Genomic DNA, 22,896 nt, shown 5'->3' with positions numbered 1-22,896 from the left:
CACAGGTGACAGTGACAGCTTCTGGTTTAGTCTCTCCTGCCTTCTCATCCTTGATACTGTTCAGGAGCATGTGGCACTGACAGTTCTGCATCTGCTGCCTGGGATCCTTCGTCAGGGCTGTTTCCATAAGAACACCCTTCTTGCCTTGCTCATTATATCCCTGCCTGCAGGCAAGAACCCCTGCCAAGAAGTATTATTTAAAGCTTGCGCCCAATATTTAAACTTGAATAACAAGCAAGACCATCATACTGCTCACAGCCTCTGGGAAAGGGAAATCTCAAGGCAAAGGTGAAAATCCCTGCCTTAGTTGTGCTGCGTTGCAGATGACAGCTGCAGATCTTTGAGAGAAATGTCAGCAAGATTTGTTTAAGCATATCTCTGGTTTTCATCTAAGTACAACTAAATATAAAACCCATAACTTGAGAAGGAAGAACTGTGACCTGGGAGCTTTAATCTGAATGCGATAGCTGCTGGCTATAATGCAGCACTCATGTCCTCCTTTGATGCCGTGTGTTCCAGCTTTTGCTCAGAGTGATAATAAGTGCTCCGTTCCCAGACCGCTCCAGAGCTGGACAGCGAGGTCTCCTCCCTCCCCTGGGGCACAGGGCTGAACCCCATTGGGATGGGGCAAGCTGAGAAATGTCCTTGGCATTTCAGGTAGCTCTCTACATTTCGGCTGGTTTATCAGGCGCGACTACCCCCACACGGGCTTTAAAAAGCAAGTACGTGAAGGGACCCTAAGGGGAGCACCTAAACCCTGACGTGCTCGCGGGCTCCGGACCTTCAGGTCACAGCCCGCCCTTCCCTCACCACTCCGCCCCGCTTCCACAAGCGGGAGGCGCCGCCGTACGGGGCCTGAGGTCCCCTGCGTGTGCTGCCAAGCGGCCCGGGAGGGGAGGGGAAGAAGGGGAAGGGACCCGGGCCCCTTTCCGCCGTGCTCACCGACCCCGCTGCCCCCGGGTCCCCTCGCAGTGTCCCCCCCGGGGGTTCCCTCCTGCCCCGCCCCCGCCCGGCACCGCGCGCCCCCAGACCCGCGCACGCGCATGCGCGCTGCCGCCGCGCGCCGGCTCCTACGGGGACGCGGCCGGGGCCGCCCCCGCCCCAACGTGTTGCGCGCGGCAGCCGGGCGCGTGCCGTGCCCCTGCCGGCTCCGCGGCCGCTCCGCGCCCGGCCGCGCGCTGCGGTGTCTGCTCCCCGCGCGGGCGCCTCCAGCCGCTCGCGCCCAAACCGTTAACGGGCTTTGCGCTCCCGCAGTCCGAGCTGGGGCTGCTCTCGCCTCTTCCTCCTCACGGCTGCCGCTCGCCCCTTCTTGAATTGCTCCGCACGTTACCGCTGGTGGCGCAGGCGGGCTTGTCCATGCAGGTACCGGTAACCCGCTGCAATAACAAGCATCAACTCATCATTCACCTCCCGCTCCAAATCCAGAGCGACTTCAATACTTGAGGAGGTGCAGGGACCTTTTTCCGGCGGGAAGGTCCAGTGTGAGTTTCTTTGCGTCTTCCGCTATTTACAAGCCACCGGCTTTGCTCGCCGTCCCCTGGGAACCGAGGAACCCGAAGTTGCCAGGTAAATGCCCTCTTGTCTGCAGCACTTTAAGAGAGGGAGTCAGCTACAACCTGTCTTGTTGCACGGCTGCTTCACCGCTATTGTACAGCATGAATTGGCAAGCGGAGGTAGCGTTTCACTGCATCGCTGTCACCGGGCAGCTTTTTTCGTCGCCCGCCTATTGTGACATTTCTCTGCACGGCTTTGGGGAGAGGGAGGCTGCTTGGTAGCGCACAGCTGCTGCGGCAACTGCTGCTGGGGATGCGGCTGCCCGGCTGCATCGTCGCACCGGCCCCTTTGCACCGCTGTCCCCAGGGCTGCCGGGGGGGCGGGCTGGTGGGGTGCCCCCGCCGGGCTGTCGGAGGGGGAGCGGCGCTCAGGACCCGGCCTCAGGCCGGGGGTAGCGGCAGGCCCCGGAGGGGCAGCGTCCCTGTGGCCCAAACATGGTGCCGCTGCGTCGGAGGAGCCCGGCCACGGCCCCGCCGTTACCGCTGTCGGTGTTGTTCCCGCAGGCCGGGCGGGCGCCGCCCGCAGTCAGCCCGCCGCAGCGCGCCGCCCGTCCCTGGGGAGGCCCGGCGGCGTGAGGCCGCCCGCTGCCGCCGCTTATGCAACACATCATCGATAACCACCCCGACATGGCCACCGCGCTGCTGGCGGGCGAGAAGCTGAAGGAGCTCATCCTGCCGGGGCAGCAGGATGACAAGGCGGGCGCGCTGGCGGCTCTGCTTCTCCAGCTGAAGCTGGAGCTGCCCTTCGACCGCGTGGTCACCATCGGCACCGTTCTCATCCCCATCCTCCTCGTCACTCTCGTCTTCACCAAGAACTTCGCCGGTAAGGGCGGTCGGAGGCCCTCCGCGGGCGGGGCGGGGCAGGGCGGGGCGGGGCAGGGCAGGGCAGGGCGGGGCAGGGCAGGGCAGGGCGGGGCAGGGCAGCGCAGCCACCACCCCTCGGCTTCGCGCCTGAGCGTCAGGAGCCGTGGCCGCTCCCTGCCGGGCACCGGCGCTAAGGGGCGGCTGCTGCGCCTCGCCTCGGTGGGCGGGATGCCCTGGTGGGGACCTCGGGCACCCCGCTGGGCGAGCGGCCCCGGGTCTCTGGCCTGCAGGCAGCGCAGGGAGATGTCGGCTGCCCTGCGGCAGCAGAGGTGTGTGGGGGTGACACAGGGTGCGGTTTTGTGCTCCTCGATGTGGATCCGGAACAGCTCCTGAGCTGGACCCTGGCTGACTTAAAGCATTTGTCCTGACATTAGTTCAGGTGTCTTACAACATGAGTGTTTGACTGACCTGCTAAGGCGAGGCAGATAGTTTCATGGAGGCTGGTTCAGTACGTGGAGACACATGCACACTGTGCTTTGCCATATTTTGTGACAGTGGAAATCAGTGATGTCTGTTTCTGTTGAGGGCCTACATCCTGCATGCAACTGCTAAGAATTTAAAAGGCTTGGTTTGTTTGCCCATCACTGCCAGCATGGAGGCCTTCCAGTCTAGGTAGGTCAAGTTCTGATGAGCTTTGAAAATTAGTGACCCAGTAAATTGTTATGATACTTTTTGGGCCATTATTGCACACATAAGCATCATTATAGTTTCTGAAGTATAGGCTTGAGGAGTGTAGCTACCAGAGCATGACTGCTTTTAAGGTCTCCCAAAGCTCCACAGTGAAGATCCACCTGAAATTATTAGCACTTTGATACACTGGACTGACACGGCAGTCTGTAGCTTCTGGGGTTAGTGGGAGTTGGCTGAATTCAACCAGTCAAAACATACCAGAATAAGGCTTTGCTTTCCACACTGCCTTTGGGTTGACTTCCAACACTTGCATATCCTTGATACTTGTTTTCATTATAAAATAAATTACTTAGAAGATAAATTACTTGCAAATGGAGTCTTGGTGTTTTTCTTAATTATAGTTAAAACTTTATCTACCTCAGTTTTTTAAGTATATGATTATATAGCTCAAGATCTTCAGTCACAGTTAATGGTAAGAGCCTCCTTTGTTACGTGGTCATCTGGAGGTATCTCAAAGGGACTGTATTTTCAGGGCATGCTGAGCTTGCTAAGCATCTGAAAGCCATCTTCATAGCAACTGAAAGGCAGGATTCAAGGTCACCTTTGGTGATCAAGTTTGGGGGTCACTTCCTTCAGTTTCTTTTGTAGAGAAGTAAACTAATAACAAAGCAATCCTACTGGAGCTCACAACACTGTATATGTGCCTTCATACTGTTTGAGATGTACAGGTCTGAACCTCAGTATGCCTGAAGATAGCCTTGGGTGCAGGAAAGATCATGGCATGCCTCTTCATTTGTCTCCCTTCATGTTGTGCAGGGTTCCCAGCAGAAATCCTTTAATGACTCACTGCTTATACAGACAGCAGTTACTTGTTCCATATGAACAAATCCTCCAAGAATGTAGAGGAAGTCTCAAGTCTTAAAGACTCTTATTGGTACAGTAGATATCCCTTTGCAAGTCTAAACTGTGGTCTATGCAAGTATGTGGAAGAGAGAGAGTCTACTGAATTTCTGCATTTGAATTTATTTAATTTTTTTGAAAACTAATCTCCAGGCTGATGGTTGTGATCCACATTTGTTTTTCAGAAGTACCAAAACCAGCATCATCTGTGTCTACTGGGTATGCTCATTTGACCCACCAGGATATAGGGCAGTGACCTATTGCATCCTGACAGGGCAAAGCTTCCAAGGAAACCCTTATGTCTTTGGAAAACACTCTTCCATCATGTGATGCCATGTGTCTGTTCAGATGGTCTGCAGTTAGAAAAATATGAGAAAACGAAAAAAAAAAGATGCAAGGGAGTGTAATACAAACGCTGTAAGAGTCTGAAACTAAACATATTCCTTTTTGGAGTAGTGGTGAACTGCTCAGGACTGATGGATTCAGCTTAGCTTTGACAGCATTCAAGAGCAAAACTATTTTAATGTGATCTGAATCAGGTGTTACTCTGATCAGAACAGTATCTACTCAGGCTTCTCAACTAAGTCAAACTTGTCCAGAGACACTGGCAGTGGTAATAACGATAGTCTGGCTGGATACAGGATCATTCCTCATTCTGTTTTACTCATGAGTTGCCATTGATCTTTTAAAAAATCCATCTTCATTGCTTGCTATCCATACTGCTCCCTGTGTGTACTTTAAATAAAGGTATGAAGAGTGCAAACTTTACTGGCAAACTTGAGTACAGTTCCTGTTGCCCCTTTGGCTGTATCATAATACCTTTTCAGACCTACTTTGAGCCCTTATGTGCATCAGCTTTTACTTCAAACTAGGAAATAGAATTTGATGCTTGTTTTTATTCCTGCTTCTGTTAATAATACTCTGCAAGGCATTGAAATCTACTGCCATGCCACTAAACTGACAACAGCCCCCTTTTCTGAGGTCTGTCCCATCTTACTTAATCAGAGTTGGTAAAGCTCCCTGAACAGTGGTGTGTGCACTTGAGGCATAAAAATGTAGTTGTCAAAAAGCAGTGGTTTGTCACAAAACATTTCTCATTGATTTGGAAGAGTCTGCATGATTAGTGCATGGAGAAGCCTATGTGCTTCTCTGATCTACCTTTGACTTTGTGTGTGGGATCAAACATAGCTTTAAAATGTAGTCAAGAGCACCTGTACAGTCAAGTACAAGTGTAGTGAGAGCAGCATGGGGGTTCTTTCTGAGCAGCATGGGCTGTGCAGAAGGCGTGGCCATCCCAGGGGGGTGCTCAGCCCTCTGGGGCCAGAAGCTGCAGTGAAGCACAGGGGAAAGCAGAGTAGCCCCACAACATGGGACAAAGAAAGAGTGTGTTGTTTATTTAAAAGAGTATAATCAACAACCTTCAAAATCATTGTATCAGTAGTATAGTATATGGTATGCTGTATTTTGCCAATGGGTGAAGATAAAGTTATTTAGTTATGTTGGTTTAGAGCCATGGGCAAAGTCATTGTTTAGGTCAGCACATTTGCTGTTCATATAAGTGATTTGTTTGTCCACATACTGGAGTGTTCTGATCTTTACATCACTTTTGAGAAATTAAATCACAAATTCTGTCTTAGTAGCATAAAATGCAAGACTCAATTATTACTTAGTTAGTAATATATTACAGATACTATGCTGATTTTTCTGAATAAATTGTAATCCAGCTGAACTTAGTATGTTACAAAAGGCTTTAAATTAAGTCTTGGGCTTTTCTTCTATTATGCATGTCAGAGAATCATAGAATGGTTTGGGTTGGAAGGCACCTTTGAAGGTCACCTAGTCCAACCCCCATGCATGGGCAGGGACATGTTCCACTAGACCAGGTTGCTTAAAGCCCTACCCACTGTGGCCTTCCAGGGAAAAGACATCGACAACTACCCTGGGCAATCTGTTCTTGTGTCTCCACACTCTCACAGTGCATATTTTTTTCCTTATGTCCAATCTAAAGGTACCCTCTTTCAGTTTAAAACCATTGTCTCTTGTCCTGTCCCTACAGGTGCTGTTAAAAACTCTGTCTTTCTTGCTGGCCCCCTTTTAGGTACTGGAAGGCATCTGTGAGGTCTCCCTGGAGCCTTCTCTTCTTTTATGCTGAACAGCCCCAACTCTCTCGGCTTGTCTTCATAGGAGAGGTGTTCCAGCCCTCTGATCATCTTTATGGCCCTCCTCTCAACTTTCTTTAGACAATCTTTCTTGTACCAGGGACCCCAGAATTGGGCACAGTACTTCAGGTGGAGTCTTTTGAGAGCAGAGTAGAGGGGGAGAATTCACCTCTATTGACCTGGTGGCCACACTCCTTGTTAAGGAGCCCCAGGTGTTCACAGAATCCTCACAGTCTGTCAGTCTGACTGTAAAAAAAAAAACCAAACCATGGGCTGTCATCCTTTCTTCACTCTTGCCCTATAAATCAATCTAACACCACTAAATTTTTTGACATAATTTTTTTTTTTCCAAACTTCACTACTACCTGGCAGTACATTTTGGATGAAACTGAGCTCTCTGCAGGGGGAAGATGTAGGGCATATGTGTCACTAGGATGTGTTCTGGGAGTTCAGTTCAGGCTGTGAAGGAGTCAGTAAGAGTTTGGGTACTGATTTCAGTGGTGACAGGACTTCATTCATGGTGGCTGAAGTAAGATACGTCCCTTGCACTGGCCCTTCTGCAAAGCAATGCATGCACTTTTCTTTACAGCTACTAAACTTTCATAAGAGAAAAGAAAGTCACTTAGCTAACCTCTTGTATTATCAATTCTTAGCCTCCTGATTCTCCTTCAGTGATTTTCAAACAAACCAGTATGATTCTGGAAAGGACTCCCATAAAAAGTTAATTACAATAAATCCATATGCCATGTTAATACTGGGCATAAGGTAGTCATAAAGTTACTTAGGAGAAATAGTCCTACACTAGCCCTAGGAGTAGCTACCCTACACAAGGAAGATCCACGAGTACCTACAAAAGAGGAATGAATGTTGTTTCTAAAACTCACCCATGCAGAGACTTCATATAAAAAACAGTCCATCCTGTATTTAGGAGCCATTGTATGCTGACCTTCAAGAAAACAAGGAAGGTTTTGGAGGTGTGTTTTTCTTATGCAGTGGATGGATGTGTATTTAAGTGGAACTGACTTTTTGGGGGCTCTCAGCCCTGGTGAAGGTGCCTATGTAAGGCAGCACAGATTAATGGAAACTTCTTACCTAGCAATGTTCTTGTTGAGAATAACAACATGTGCAGTTGCTAGTCCCAAGTTTCTTCAGTTTTCTCTGTTTTCATTAGGAAATCTCTGCTTCAAAAGTAGAAATTTTAATGTATTTTTTAAAAATATGAATGTGTTTGAATTTCTGACAGAACAGTGACATGACCCTCATCAAGCCCTCTATATTCTTAGGCTTCTGGTGAAGCACTCATTTAAATGTATATGCAGTGCTTTGCAAAGAAAGCATTTGAATTGTTTTCATGTTGAAGCAGACTAGGCTTAGATTAATATTTAGTGAAAAAATGGTAAGCCACCAAACTTTAATTAAATGTTAGTAGGTAGGGCTCTAAGATGCATAGTTCAGATCAAGCTACAGCCTATGCCAGTGTTCAGCAGCTGTTTTTGGAGATGATGCTTCAGTATCTCTGATCAAAGCATGGTCAGGAGGGTTCTAGAGAAAAAGGGACAGGCTCTTTAATTACTGCCTTCCCATTTTCACTTCCTTTCTGAAATGCACAGAATGCAGAATATTGTTAGACTGCAACATTCATCATCAGTTTGAAGTGTGTGTGTTTGGTGTTCCATGTGGTTTTCATCGTTTCCTCTACCCTCATTGTTTTTACCATGAAACCAGTACAGAGACCACAGCCATGAGCAGGATGCTGTCAGGTGCATAATACTGGTACTCAACAGCAAGTTCAGTCCTCTGTGAATGGCAGCAATGCTACTGGCAGCAAGTGGCAGACATTTGTAGTAAAACATCTTATGGCATTTGCTGAACTTTTCTACAAGACTATTTTCTACAGTCCAGAAGATGGAGAGATACTTGGCTTTCATGATGTGCTGCTTAGTTTGTTTGTATTTTTCAACGTTTTTAAATATTCTGGTTCAATGTTTTGCTCCATTTGGAAGCAACACTATCAGTAGTGTCTTTGGGAGGTTCTCTGTGTAACGGACCAGAGAGTGGTGGGCCCCAAAGAAGAATATGTTGCTGTTTCTCTTGTATTTTGTCTTCACAATACTGAAATATTTTGGTTTCCAAACTTTTGAAAGGCTTATGACTGATGTAGCCAATTACAGGGATTGCTAAGTCATATCCTTCTTGTATAGTGCCTCATGCTTTCTATCCACAATTAATTATTTCTTCTGTATTGCAGAATGCATACTTTCATGATTGCTTTATCTTTAGAAGCTGTTAAATGCTAATATTTCATTAAAATAAAGTGAAACAGTTATGCTGGTGATTTTTGATATTTTAGTCAAAAGCCAAGCTTTGGCATTGATTTGCTTGCTAGGTTTATAAAACAGTGCCAACAAAATACCAAAAAGTTGCTCATAAATACTGTATTTCTATGTCTCTTAGCAGTTACGTAGCTCAGCCCTCTACCACCCTTCTGCTAGAAAATTCTCATGAGGAATAATGGAATGATACAGTAAGTTAAATGACTGAAGGGTCAGTTAAAGTTTCTATGTTTTATTTTCTGATTTGTAATCATTTTTCATAAGCAATGCTTACTTCACTGTGTAGTACAGTATATACGTGAGTTCAATGGGTTTTTTATGCGTTTCGCCCCACAGTATGTTTGAAATAGTGTATGTTGGAGATTTCTCTGCTATAAGATGGAGTTATATTTTGTATTTCTGGTAAACCTTTCTAATTTTTATTTCTGTTTCAACTTGTGGGCAGCATATTTATGTATGCTCACTTACATGACTTATCTATTAGATGGTTTTTTAGCTTCTTTTCTGTTTCTTCTCTTTACCTGCACTTAAAGCTGCATACAATAAGAAAGTGAAAATGACAGTTCTCCAAGTGATTATTGTTAATCCTAAGAGTATAGGGCCAGATTATTTTATGTACGTGACACCACCAGTGCAGAAATTGATTCTGAGGTGGAATTAGCTGTGATAAGAGAATCTAAGAAACATCTCAGTACCACTTGTGTTTAAGTGCTTTCCTATATATTATTAATGAAATTGTACAAGCAACCACAAGTTGGCTGCAGTTCAGCCAGTGGCTGTTTTGATTGCTGATGAAATTATTCCCAAAGAGTGAGAGCAATTCACAGATACACAAACACAAGGTGGGCACAAGATATGCAAGCTGCCTTTACATAAGTTTTGGTGATTTGCAGTTACACAGCTGAATGTTAAATATAAAGGTAATCTTGAGGAAATGCATGAGCCTTACATGTAATCATTCCACTGCAGTGGCTACAGATATTTTTATGTCATGAATTCTATTTCTCAAATTTCATTGACACATATACATCATATACTTATTTGTATAAAATGTAATAACCCTGTTTCCACTATTGAACCCTTCATCTTCCCAAGTGTCACATACGTGAAGAGGTCCAAAATGTGGATGTGATTTAGCTTAGTACATGCTTTCAGATAACTTCAACAATTTGAACAAATGGTCAAAATATTTTTGTTTAAGAGCTATTTAATTCATTCATCGTTGTCAAGAGAAAACCTTATGAAGAAATGAGTAAGGTCAAGACTGTTTTTTCAAAGCTACCCTGAAGTATTTTGAAGCTTTTTCTCCCTAAACTGGGTGGATATTATGCATCTGTGGTCTTGATAAAATTGAAGCTTGTACTGTTTCTTAGAACTGTAAACCTGTTCAAGAAGAATCTGCATAATTTCTGAGTTCCTGGGGTTTTGTCAGCATTGAAAATGACTGCAATGGGCACCTGTAGTAGGTGCACATGTTTGATTATAAAAGTTGAATAATTTTGCAGTAGATTGGAATGGTCTTGTAGAAGTTCCCTTCAGGATTTATTCTAAGAAAGACACTGAAACCAGTGCAGCTATTTCCATCATAAGGAATTTTCTCCCAAACCTGTATTACACACCTGCATTTGAACTGGGAAATAGAGCAGTTCATTATAATAGCAAGGTTTGGGGTTTGTTGGCTTTTCTGGCACCATGCCTGTCAGCAGATTCTGAGGTACCAGAGCCAGCAGCACAGCCAGGTGCTTGGAATGTATGGTAGTTTGGGGTTTTTTGCAGCTTCAGAGCTCAGTGACTCTTTCTGGAACACTTCAGTTATATGCTAAAGTAATTATTAAAGCATTTTTGAGACTGAGCTGCCCTATCTTCTGAGAGATGGAAGACCTGTTCAGGAGAGCAGGAGACTTCCACAATGGAACCAACAAGAGCACCTAGGAGCCTTAGGAGGATGATTGTCCTGGCTCTGTCATGGTAGATTAGAACCATTCTGATACTTTACAAAGCCCAATTTCTTTACACATGGAGGAACCAGTTTTCCAGAAAGCAGTACAGCAGCCATCTCTGCCTCCAAATAACTATATTATTAAAATAACATAATTACCTACTGAGCTAACTAATTATTGGTATTTTTCTTCTTTTTTAAGACAAAGTTTTTGGGGTGCTGTGTTCATGCCATGAGGTACTTAATGCAAGCCATCTTTTTAATTTCTAGTCATTACATAACAATAATGCAGTAGAATAAACCTGCTGTTTCCTGTTGCTCCCTGTGTCTGTATTTTGCCCTTGACCTTTGAATTTAGAAGCCACCATGGTCTATGTATCACCAGTTTCACTGGTTTGACATAAATCGTTTCATTCCAGGATTTAGATTTTCTTGCAATTTGCTTTAGCTAGTACTCTAGTCCTCTTTATCACAGTGTCCCAGTGCTTGTGTAGTTGCTTTGAGGTTCCTTTTCTAGAGAAGTATTTTTCAGTAGGACTAAAATGGGAGGTTTTTTAACAAATTACTTCTTTTCCTATGCAGGTGATCTGTGCATCACCAAAATTCCACTCACCTCATCCTGTAAGGCCTAAGTTTGGAAATAAATATTATTCAGCTATTTTGTGTAGAATTATCTGTATGGCTGAATTTAATTTTTTATATTTTGCTGGATACATTCTTTTAGTTTCAGATCTAACTTTCCCTCAAATCTTAACATAAAACTAACATTACAATACAGAAACACACCTGTAGGTGCAAGTACAAGCATTGCCATTTCCTTCCAGGTGTTTTGTGTTTTCTGTTTTCTCACAGAGCTCTCTTGAGCACAGAATAGAACCAGAGGATGTTAGGGGTTGGAAGGGACCTCTGGATATCATCTAGTCCAACCCCCTGCCAGAGCAGGTTCACCTACAGCAGGTTGCACAGGATGTTACCCAGGTGGGGTTTGAATGTCTCCAGAGACAGAGACTCCACCACCTCTCTGGTCAGCCTGTTCCAGTTCCTCCTCATGTTTGGATAGAACTTCCTATATTCAAGTTTGTGCCTGTTACCTCTTGTTCTGTCACTGGGCACCACTGAAAAAAGACTGGCACAATCCTGCTGGCATCTACTCTGCAAGAGCATTTGCTCCTAGTGGCATTTAACAGTACAGTCACTGTAACTGAGCTCTCATTCCAATAGTGTTACCACCATACTGAATGCCATCACATGGTAGCTCATTGAAACTTCCTCTGTAGGAGCAGCTTAAGATTTCTTTTGAATGTTTCTGTGTAACATCTCTGTAACAGTTGTCATTTCTGGTATAAACGTCTCTAACACATCACATCATCCAGGTAGGAATAGGTGCTTTTCTTTTGGGGCTTGGACTAGATGATCTCCAGAGGTCCCTTCTAACCCCTAACATTCTGTGATTCTCTCCTGAATAAGCTGGGCAGGCATTTCAAGTCTTTGAGCCTCAGGCTGCTGGTAAGTGAACTTGAGTACATTACCTATTCTCAGAAGTTCCACTGTTTATTACATACAGGGAATAGTGTTCTGTAAATTTTTATATACATTAGGAAAGTGCATTACTTATTTATTGATTCTGTAGATCCAAAATATATGAAATACAAACTCTAGACTTGCAAGGAAAATAGACCCAAGCTAAATTTAGGGACACCTTTTGCTGTCCTTACATTGTACTTACCCCTGTGGGGTCCTCATTACTTATCAGTCTTTGAACCTGCTTATCTACATCTTGCCCATTACAACTGATCCTTATAGAGTATGAGCCAGAAAAATGTGCTAGCAGCAGTGGTTTCCTGTCTCTTTTCTTCAGGGACTTCCTCTTCAAGATTTTTTTCTTAAACAGGACAAGTGGTTTCAGAGAGTGGGCAAAAAAGGCTATACCTTACCTTGTTGATCATGGAGAAATTTGTACCTTAGGAAGACTTCATGGGCATGGAACCTATATTCAGATTTGGAAAGAATATTCCCTAAGAAAGGTAAAGGTATTGTCTTTTTGTTTTCATAAAAGTAATAATTGTTAATAATTAACTTGTTAAGGCTTAGTTTGATGAATGTTTTCTTTTTTTATTCACATAAGTAAACTCAATGAGCTAAATAGGACTGTATGACTGCAGTTGATACACAAAAGTAATTTCAGGAATTCATCTTCATGCTGTAATAATTTCTAACCTTTAAATACCACTTAAATAAAGAAGTTGAAACAAACCAGTTAAATTAAAGGAAGTTTTGGCTGTGAATTAATTTGGATATTAGTCAGCATTTGTTAGAATTACATTCAAAATATAGAATTATATATTCCTTGTGGACTGCGGGACTGAGATGGAAAAACTGTATGCTGTTTAAATAATGTTATATTTCCTTAAACTACATTTTCAACCTCAGTAACATGAATATCTTTTCTCTTTTTTTTCCCAGAGACAAGAGGATCCAGGACTTTTCTTCTTTTCCATTTGAAAATTGCTGAAAAACTACTAAATAAATTATTTCTGTTTTTAAAAATAAACAGTTTACTACCTGCTTTCTTGTGCAATCATTTTTGTATCCAAGATGATGAGGCATGTGTGTCTGATGGCTCACACTATGTGACACAACATAAGGACAGCAGTGCACAAGGACTACCCTTAACAAACACTGCCATTATTTTTGAATTCAGGACATTTCTCATTTATCTTGACTGATAGAAACTTGTGTTCTGGCATCTGGTAGGAAGATTCAGAGATTCTACCTAAACAAATTTTCTTCTTAGAGTCGAGTGGAGAGGACTGTACAAGGAGTGCTTTAGGGAACCTGACTGGAATGCTGCCTTTTCTTCATAGGCAGATGGGGCACCAGCATGAGGATGATTTAGCAGCTCTCTTCAAGAGGGCAGAAAGGGTCATGTGGGGCCATGGTGGACAGGCTGAATGCTTACTTGTAGATCCCTGAGTAATTTTTTGCATAGAAGTCTTACTTGCCTTTTTTTGGTGTAGCAAGCACAGGAATTTTCATCTTTTTTCTTTTTTGAATTGCGTTTTCTGAAAACTAGGTTTCTTTTTTTCTGTCTATTGTTAGAAAATTGTGCTATTCCTTCTGCATTTCTGAATTGTCACACTAGAATGCCAAAATCATACGATCAAGTTGGAAGATTAATGAGTAAATTCAGAGTAAATTCTAAAAATTGGAGGTCACAGGAGATGTGCACAATTTATTGTTATGTTTTATATTTTGCTTCAGGTAAATATACAGTGGGTGTGAAAATTTATTTGCCCTCTTATATAGGGCAAATAATTGTACTGTTTATAATTACTGTTTTTCTTTCTTACTTTTTAATGTCTTCCAAAAGCATTGTACATGTATTGTCCATATTTAATTAAATAACCGCTGCTTATAGTAATACTTTAGAAGCTTGAAATTTATCCCCATCCAGCATCAGTTCTTCAAAGATTCCAAATTTTATGCACTGTGAGTAATCCCATTGGCTTCAAAGGAACTGCCCAATGCATAAAGTCACTTCAGTCTTTTTAGGAGTAGGTCTATTTTTTTTCTGTTTTAAATAAGAAGAGATTGGCTTTGTTATCTTTATTTTGAAGGGACAAAAAGTTTGTGTTAGAAGCAATTCACTCACTTTTCCAGGAAGACTTGTAAAAACTTGTGGAGGGTGATACAGCATCTACCAGCTTCACCTTGTATTCTTGACAGTGTCGTTCCTGTGTTCCATATACCAGCTTATATTTGTTTTGAAAGGTTGTGTTTTGGTTTTTGTTTTTTTTTTAATAATAGGCAAATACACACACAGCCTCCTTGGTGAACTGTGCTATCTCTTTGAGATGCAGTACTGAGGACTGACTCTAGCCACTTGCATTGCAATCATAGCCTTGCATGGTCATTATTTTACTTGGCATGTTCCTAATGCAACTGGGCATTGCATTCTTTTTTGGAAATGGCCATTCCTCAGAAGCAGAAAAAGATACTACTTTCATTCCCCTAAAGTGTGCCCTTTGCGTACACACTACCTGCCTGTCATTTTTCTCCACTTAAGTTGCACTTAAACTCATAGGATGAGGTGCCACAGAGGGGAGTATGTGAAAAAACTTAAGTTGTCAAGGGATTTTAATTTTTAAATGGCATAACCTGATCAATTGTATTACACAGCTGACTAAGTAATTCTGCATTGATTATTTCATCTTACTTGCTTGTCAAAAAAATAGTGAGATGTCTCTTGTACCTAGTGTTCTGGACTTCTGGACAGTGAGCAGGATAAAATGTATTTAGAGCTGCTGCAAACCTCTCATGTACTGCTCCTGTGATCATCTAACAGTATCCAGAAAGGGAAGCTTAGCTTCCTAGTATGCATCTTCATACTCAAGTCAGTGTGAGATGGCAGAAGTCATCTTGGCTCAGTGAAAAAACTTGAAGAGAACCATTTGTTGCTGTCTTCCTGAGTATCATGGTGCTGATAGCTGGGAGACATGAAATGCCTCTATGTTACAGGAAACTGGGTTTCGTACTGGCAGGTTCTACTGAGCTTAGGGACACCCAATTCAAAAAGTTTCTACTTAGGAGAAACACACCATGCTTCTTTGCCTTTTTTAATTTTTTTTTTTAGCCCATAGGAACATTTTCTCATACAGAAATCTACCTTGTCTCAAGAAATCATACAGTAAATCTTTGATAGTAAGAGTTATAATTTTTTGTTTGCATTCCTTCATGGTTAAGGTTGGGAAGGCATGTAATCATCCAAACCAAGTGAGCCAGTGAGCATTTTTCATGTAACACATGACAGTGGGAAGCAGTGTAACATTAGAGTGCTTTAAACTCTCCTCTGAGTTTGAAGTTAGATTATTTTCAAATAATCTTCAAAAATTAGAGAATTTGTAGGGCTTACTCACCTTACCTGCTATCTTGGGTAGCATCATTTGTTCTAGCAACTCTGTTTAAACTGGTTGTGTTTTAGAAAAGAATCCTCACTGAATCATTTGTTATAACAATTTTTGTGCAGTCCTCAAGATGTAGATCTGAGTAGGTCACAGGAGAGGTTTACACCCCAGCATTTTGCCAAAGAACTAGTGTAAATGCTCTTGATTTTCTTGCATGAGAAGTAGCTGTTCAAGTAAGGAATCCTCTGTTAAGCCAAAAAGATTCGGGTTTAGGGTTTTTTTCCTACTTCTTTCTAATATTTTCTTTATTGTTGTCAAACAAAATAGTATTTTAGTATTTCTCTTTGTGATTTCTGTTATAAAGAGAACAGTACTGCTGCTCTCGTCCAGTGAGCTGTTCTCAGTCTGAATTATAAACTGCATTTAGAACTGGAGCAAGCTTGGTGTTCTTGAGCGATTCTCAGTTCAAGAGGATATTCTTCCTATAGGTCTCATTTCAGGAAGGTTTTTAAATTTATTTCAGAACACTGTAAAATACATTCCCTTTGTTCTACCTGCCAAAATATGAAAATATGTTTTTCCTCATTGAGGGTGTTTTGATAATGGTCATTGTTCTTTGAGCAATTAATGCTATTCTAGCTGTCACAAGTTTTCCTGATCTATCTTACTTTCATGTATTGCTAGAAAAATGTAATTGTATAAAAACATAACTAATATACTGGATCAAGACATAAGTCTTTTGAGCCCAACATCCTGTCTCTGGTGATGGCAAAAAAGCAAATGCTTAGAAGGGGTGTTAAAATAGAGAAGCAGATGGTGTTACTTCCTTTGATAAACGCTTCCACACTTCAGCAGCCAAGTGGCTTAAAAAAGGTCTGAGAGAAAAACTCTATCACTATCTGTGTATTTAATACTTCTTGCTCTACTTTTTCTTCCATTACTTTTATTACTTTTTCAATCCAAAGTATTTGTTCTTCCATAGTACTGTATGACAATGAGTTCCACCTTTCAATTGCACACTGTATAAAGAAGTGTTGCAGTTTCAAATGTAGAAGTAAATTTTCATAGTAATAAATGCAGTTAACATGTAGATTCTGTCTTTTTCATTTATACTTCAGTTCAAGAGTTTTAGCTGGTAGGTATACCGTTGACTAAATGCTTGTATATCTTTATTTTTTTTTCTACCATATGCAATGAGTAGACTTTATTAATAAAGATTAAAAACATTGCCTTCAGCTACATTTTTTTTTTCTATTTAGAAGAGGATTTAGCTGGAATGAACCTTAAATTTCACCTAAATGAGCCTTTCAGCATTTGCACAGAACATCCTCAGCTACTGGAGAGTGGATATCAAGTCTTTTAGCTTTACAGAGTTCAGGTCACAGTTGCTTAGGATATTGTTCTCTGAGAGGTAGTGAAAACAAAATGTGTATTTCTTGCTGATATTTCCAGGTCAGGTTCATTCTAAAATGTCCAGGTAAATAGTTTTGCCTGGGGGCTTGTGAAGATGCGTTCAGGCGGAGCTGTCTAATAGACATGGAGGGCTTAACAGTCATGGAAAGACACAGTAAAATAAAATCGATATAATTTGAAATGTTTATTTTCCAGAGCTCCTATTGTAGGTTAAATGCACAGCAGTGACTTTTCTCTCTGTTATACAGAGGAGCCAATATACTGTTACACACCACACAACTTCACCCGCGATCAAGCCTTGTATGCCAGAGGATATTGTTGGACAGAATTAAAAGATGCCTTGCCAGGAGTTGATGCCAGCCACTGGCCCTCCTTGTTTGAGCATAAGTTCCTACCTTATGCACTGCTGGCTTTTGCTGGGATAATGTACATTCCAGCTCTGGGCTGGGAATTTCTGGCCTCTACCAGACTGACTTCAGAGCTTAATTTTTTGCTTCAGGAGATCGATAACTGCTACCACCGTGCAGCTGAAGGGCGGGCACCAAAAATAGAGAAACAGATTCAGTCCAAAGGCCCAGGGATCACGGAGAGAGAGAAGAGAGAGATCATTGAGAATGCAGAGAAGGAAAAAAGTCCTGAACAGAACTTGTTTGAGAAATACCTGGAAAGAAGAGGACGAAGTAACTTTTTAGCTAAGCTTTACCTTGCGAGACATCTGCTTATTATCTTTTTAAGCATCATACCAATTACATATTTATCCACCTACTACGCTACGCAGAAGCAAAATGAATTTACGTGTGCACTAGGAGAGCCTCCAGACAAAACGAGCAGCTCCAAGTTGCACATCAGAGTGAACTGTAAACTGCCATCTGTCCAGCTCCAGAGGATTATTGCTGGTGTAGATATCTTCCTCCTCTGCCTCATGAACTTGATAATCCTCATCAACTTAATTCACCTCTTCATATTCCGCAAGTCCAACTTCATATTTGACAAACTGAACAAAGTTGGAATAAAGACCAAGAAACAGTGGCAGAAGTCCCAGTTTTGTGATATCAATATTTTGGCCATGTTCTGTAATGAAAATCGAGATCACATAAAATCATTGAATCGTCTGGATTTTATTACAAATGAAAGTGATCTGATGTATGACAATGTGGTACGCCAGCTGCTGGCAGCATTGGCCCAGTCCAATCATGATGCCACTCCAACCATGCGTGATTCAGGGATCCAAACGATAGACCCAAGCGTCGATCCAGCAGACATTGATGCTAATGAGCAGCTCATCATTAAGAGACCAAGGAAGAAGATGAAATGGATCCCAACTACCAATCCCCTTCCTCAGCCATTTAAGGAACAGTTAGCCATTATGAAGGTTGAAAACCATAAACCTGAAAAACCGAAGCCTGTGCGGAGAAAGACAGCAACAGACAGTCTTATAGCTCCTTTGTTGGAGTCTGCTGCAAAATCCTCACAGCAATCATCCGCTCATAAATCTGAGCCAAATGCCATCCCAAGCACAAGCAGTGAAAAAAAACACACACGACATTTTTCCTTGGATGTTCATCCATATATACTCAGTAGCAAAAAACCCAAGCCAGAGATTCAAGCCATCCCCTCGATGCCTACATCAAAAAGCCAAGAGGGTGGATTTTTAAACCAGGAAGAGAATGTCGTAGTACACGTTACCTCCTCTCTCAAAGGTACAGTATGCCAGAATGCCCCTGCCACCCCCACAGACCATGGTTTGCATAGCAATCTTCAGAAGCTCAAAGCTTATCTGAATTGTTTGATCTACCTTGCTAAATGTTGGGACAGCTAATAATTTTAGGCCTTGTGGACCTCAGAAATAGGGGTTCTCTCTTTTTGTCCATTGTATGGAAGATAACCATTAGTACAGGTAGAACACTATGAAACAGCCTGCAGGCTGTTGGTGTAGGTAATTTTTCAAATGTAGGAACATTTTCACAATTACAAATGTGGTCGTGCTTTGCCAAGAAAATTAGGAGTGTTTGGCCTCTGTGATACCCTTCATGCTCTACCAGCACCTGGCACTTTTCAAGCCTGCCTTACTTTTAAGTCATATGGAAACTGCCATGGTAGATGACCAATACTCTGACTGGTTACAGACAGAGTGTGTGAGAAGCTGTATCAATGGCAGTTAAAGCTCCCTGTAGAAAAAATTCTCTTAAACTACCAATTCCTAGGGGTTGGCATGTGTTTGTCACCTAGAAAATTACAACTCTGGTCACTGATTGATAATTTTAAATTTTCCTTTGTCTAATGTGGACCAGAGGATGGGTGATCCAAAGTGTAGGTGCTGGTCAGGGTTTCAGGAATCCTGCCATTCTCTTCCCACGTGGCCTCACAGGAGATGCACTTTCTGTGCCTCAGCTCCCAGTGTGCTTTGGAAATCCTGTTCCTTTCTGACCTGAAAGGAGTGTTTCAGGTATATCAATGATTGTTAGGTGCTAGAGTGATGGGTAAAGCTATGTGAGCATTAAGTGGTAGATCAGTAGACAGACTGATAGACAGAAAAGTATCTTCTTGTTTATTTTTGTAAGCTACTGACATAAAGAAAGAAGCACTGTGCAGTTGAAGTTACAGAAAGATTTGTACGTACTTAAAGCAATGGCTCTCATCTCATTACAAGCTAAGACCTCCCTCTGGGCTTCGACAGACTGACAGCTACGTCACCCCACTGCCCAGCAAAGAAGTGATTTGAGGTATAAAAGTTTCTGTCACTTCCAAATCCTTATGCTCCTTAGAGCCTTCCAACTCCCCAGTGTGCATGTGAGCTATTTTACAGCATTCCTTATCCAGTCACCTGCTCTGATTTCAACTCCTCAAAACTACGGGGGTTTTCTGGTCTCAATTACTTTCATCTAAATTAGTGCTTGAATATTTTAAGGGCAAAAATTAATTACTGTAGTTTTGGGGCTCTGTTACTCCCCATTCCCATTGTAAGACCTGTATTGCAGTCCGTCAGGTAAGGCAGACTTACAATTTCTGGAAAGAGACATCAGTTTATGTCGAATTGCTGAGTTCTTTCTAAAGACAAGTGGCTTACGATGTGTAACCACTATTTTTTCCCATTGAAAATATCAGTGTTTTTTGTATTCCATCCTGTGGATTTCAACAGTCATGATGTTTGTAAAATATTAAATCCTAACATTTCTAAATCATAATATTTACAAAACACCTGCCAGACTGTAGAGAGGAATAGAAGTTACTTTTTAGTTGTTTTTTTTTAATTTTATGAAAGCACCATTCACGTAAGGAAGCATGAGCATGCATAAAAGAGCAAGATTTAAAAAACCCATTTGTTAATTGTCCCGTTTCCCTGAGCTTACAACCCTATTGTTTTGAAACACTCCTGCTGGATTTCTCAAAGGGTCCCAAGAAAATTCATTTTTGGGGTCCCCTCCTGCTCCCACTGAAATCAGTGGCAATACTGCCAGTGGCTTACACTGGTTTGGGACAGTGCTCAGTGTTGGAGTGGAAGGGTGAAAGTTGACCTGACTTTTAACTGCCTCTTATTTTTTCTTCCAGACACCCCTCATCCTGCAAAAGAGATCCTGTACTCATCTGAGACATGCAGAAGCGCTCCTGCTGCCGGGGCTTTTGTCACCTGTAACCACAACCATATAGCCACAACCACTGCTGCAACGAGTGTGACTTTGAACCAAGTCAAGCCAGAGCCAACACCTGCACTGACCTGCAACCCAGCCCACCCGTTGCTGCACATCAACACCCTCTATGAGGACCACGAGGAAGAGGTTTCAAACATGATGGACAATGGTATCCACTCACCAGCTGACGCTGGAGAAATGCTCTCCATCCCTACCCCAAAGCAGATGAGGTTGGCCACCTTTGATGAACCAATGGCAATGGTGAGCTCAGTGGAGTACTGAAGGCCACGGGCTGCAGAGCTGCTCCCTCGTGGCCCAGCCCGTGCCCGCTGCAGTGCAGGCCATGGTCCCCCTGAGGATGCAATTCACTGCATGAGCATGCAGAGTTTTCACACTGACTATAGTTTCTGGGAATAACACCAAATTTTTTTTCAGGATCACATCATGAGCACTGTCAGACATTTACAAAGGAGAATAAAGAAAATCTGGTGGAATTAGACCTTTAACACCAAGACAACCATTATCTCTAGTTCTAAACTATAGCTTCCTTATTTAAATGTGGATTAGCACAACTTATGAACACTAACAGGCTGATGACGTGCCACAGTAATTTTAGTGAGTGCTTAAATCCTTTACATTCAGAATCACTGATTAAAGTTAAAATAACATAGATGTGAGGTATACTTTTTTAATGGCAGCAGTTAAATAAGAGGTTTTTTCTAAGCAGAGAGGAATTTTTTTTCAATTCAGGATTATAAAAAAGTTATATGCAAGCTAAAATTTTTGTTTGTTTGTTTCTTTAGCTCACTGATGTTGGGCTTGATGGAGACTTAGCTGAAAGGGCCTTACTACCACCAGCATTTAAGTGCAAAAGGATTGATAACTCGGTCTCTTGCATTTATAAATGAAAATACCTGAGGTATGCCCTGCCCTTCAATATGCTTATATGTTTGATGGAAGAAGATGAAATGAAGAGTTTATTTTTTTAAATCTATTTTACCATGGGAAAAATTACTTTAATAACTTTTCAAAACCAGTGTTGCTTTTAACAAAATGTGTAGAAGAGAGTCATTATAGCTGCTTATTTTTTCATGGTGCATATATGAACCAGGTTAGAAACTTCCATGGGTGCTTCACTGATGCGAAAAATCTTACAAAGGTCATTACAAAAATATCTTACAAAATATGAAACCAGCAAAATCATTTTCAAATAACACACAGTTAAAATGAATTTAGGTCTGCAGACTTGGCTAGTCCCTGATTCAGCAAACACTTCAGGCCATGGGTGGCACTGAAACAACTCATATGTCTAAAGCTAAGCACACACTGAAATGGCTTTGCTGGATCTGGGCTCTAGTGCAGGCAGACAATAATCCTGCAGTATGAGCTGCCACTCTGATTCAATATTTGCCTTCCTTGGCTCAAAGCACATCTTCATGCCCATCTTCCTATAACTACGGTATGTGTGATTGAATAGAAAACTCTAGTATAACTAAAACATCTATTAAAAGTGTATCATGCAATAACCATTCTTGGCAAAATTATAGTGAAACAAAAAGTGGCTGTGTTAAAATAATATTCCTAGCTGCATTCAGAATTATGGACTATGTGTGTTTGCTTCAAAATTATGTATAATGGTAGAAAAATATGCAGCACAAGTATGGGACTGAAATCTTGAATTTATTTTTAATTTATTACCTCAGACATGGATATACGATACCAATATTTAATGAAAATAGCACTGAAAATAAATACTTATTATTATGAATAGTTTAATGTGTACTATTTCCTAGCTTAGTTATATACAAGTGGGATTTTATTATAAGCAGTTTGTGGGACATATAAAGCCACCATTCCCCCCTGCATCACTTCAGTTACATCTGAACTTTTCAGTTACATCTCACCAAAAAGGCAGCAAGCAACAGGACAGATATCTCAGACAGGGGAGGGGGTGCTGGGGACGGCTCAGTGACCAGGCTTGTGACACCTCGAGGTCTCAGCATGGTGGCATGGAGCTGGGGAGGGACCCCAGTCCAGGACAGCCAGGAGGTGATGGCTGCAGTGGCTCCTCTTGCTGTTTCTCCTCCCAGCCCTGGGGACATGGATGTTCCCTGCAGCCTGCAGCAAAGGTGTCTGTGTGGTGTGGCTGTGGGATGATCTGAGCAGTTTATACAGTGCCTGTGGCTCCAGGGCCATAGATTGGTCACCTCTTTTCTAAGCCCCTCAAAACAAGCTGCAGGGTGTTCAGCATCACTGCCTGTGTGACTGGCAAACCAATCCGACTTTTTAAATGACAAATCTGCAACCTGCATAGCCAGGGCCTCATTCTGCCCCAGGCACAGGAGGAAGTTTTCTGCAGTGAGGCATCCTAGGAGTGGAGCATCACCCCTGATAGGACTGCAAGGTCTCTGCCCAGCCTGATGGGAACTGCTACCCATTTAGTCACCTGAAAGCAATGGCACATAAAGACTTTGGAGGTGAGGTAAATGTCCTACTACATCCTGTTCACTTAGATGAATACTGTGGTTTGAATTAATTTTTCAGGCAAATTAAAACCGTTATAGTTCAGTTC

At 42.3% G+C, this 22,896-nt stretch overlaps 1 protein-coding gene and 1 long non-coding RNA gene across 4 annotated transcripts; both read left to right on the top strand.

The window, feature by feature from the left end:
* Positions 1–917: 917 nt before the first annotated feature.
* PANX2 (pannexin 2) lies at positions 918–22,092 on the top strand. Of its 3 annotated transcripts, XR_011723942.1 has the most exons (5): positions 919–1,566; positions 2,058–2,376; positions 16,944–18,395; positions 19,257–19,418; positions 20,245–20,330. XR_011723942.1 is itself a non-coding variant. In XM_071733803.1 (4 exons), exons 2-4 carry the CDS (start codon positions 2,151–2,153, stop codon positions 20,604–20,606), a joined length of 2,040 nt encoding a protein of 679 aa, XP_071589904.1. In that variant the 5' UTR covers positions 918–1,566; positions 2,058–2,150; the 3' UTR covers positions 20,607–22,092. The 3 variants fall into 3 exon arrangements, 2 of the variants coding, with proteins under 2 accessions (XP_071589904.1, XP_071589905.1); XM_071733803.1 differs by lacking the exon at positions 19,257–19,418 and having other exon boundaries at positions 918–1,566; positions 20,245–22,092; XM_071733804.1 differs by lacking the exons at positions 919–1,566; positions 19,257–19,418 and having other exon boundaries at positions 2,177–2,376; positions 16,891–18,395; positions 20,245–22,092.
* Positions 10,278–12,944, top strand: LOC139791501 (uncharacterized). Its single transcript, XR_011723943.1, has 2 exons — positions 10,278–12,402; positions 12,842–12,944. It is a non-coding gene; the product is annotated as an uncharacterized lncRNA (long non-coding RNA).
* Positions 22,093–22,896: the final 804 nt, after the last annotated feature.

This window comes from Heliangelus exortis, chromosome 1, assembly GCF_036169615.1.
Source record: "Heliangelus exortis chromosome 1, bHelExo1.hap1, whole genome shotgun sequence".
Classification (NCBI taxonomy): Eukaryota; Metazoa; Chordata; class Aves; order Apodiformes; family Trochilidae; genus Heliangelus; species Heliangelus exortis.
The sequence above is the reverse complement of the archived record's forward strand: the minus strand, read 5'-3'. Positions and strand labels throughout refer to the sequence as shown.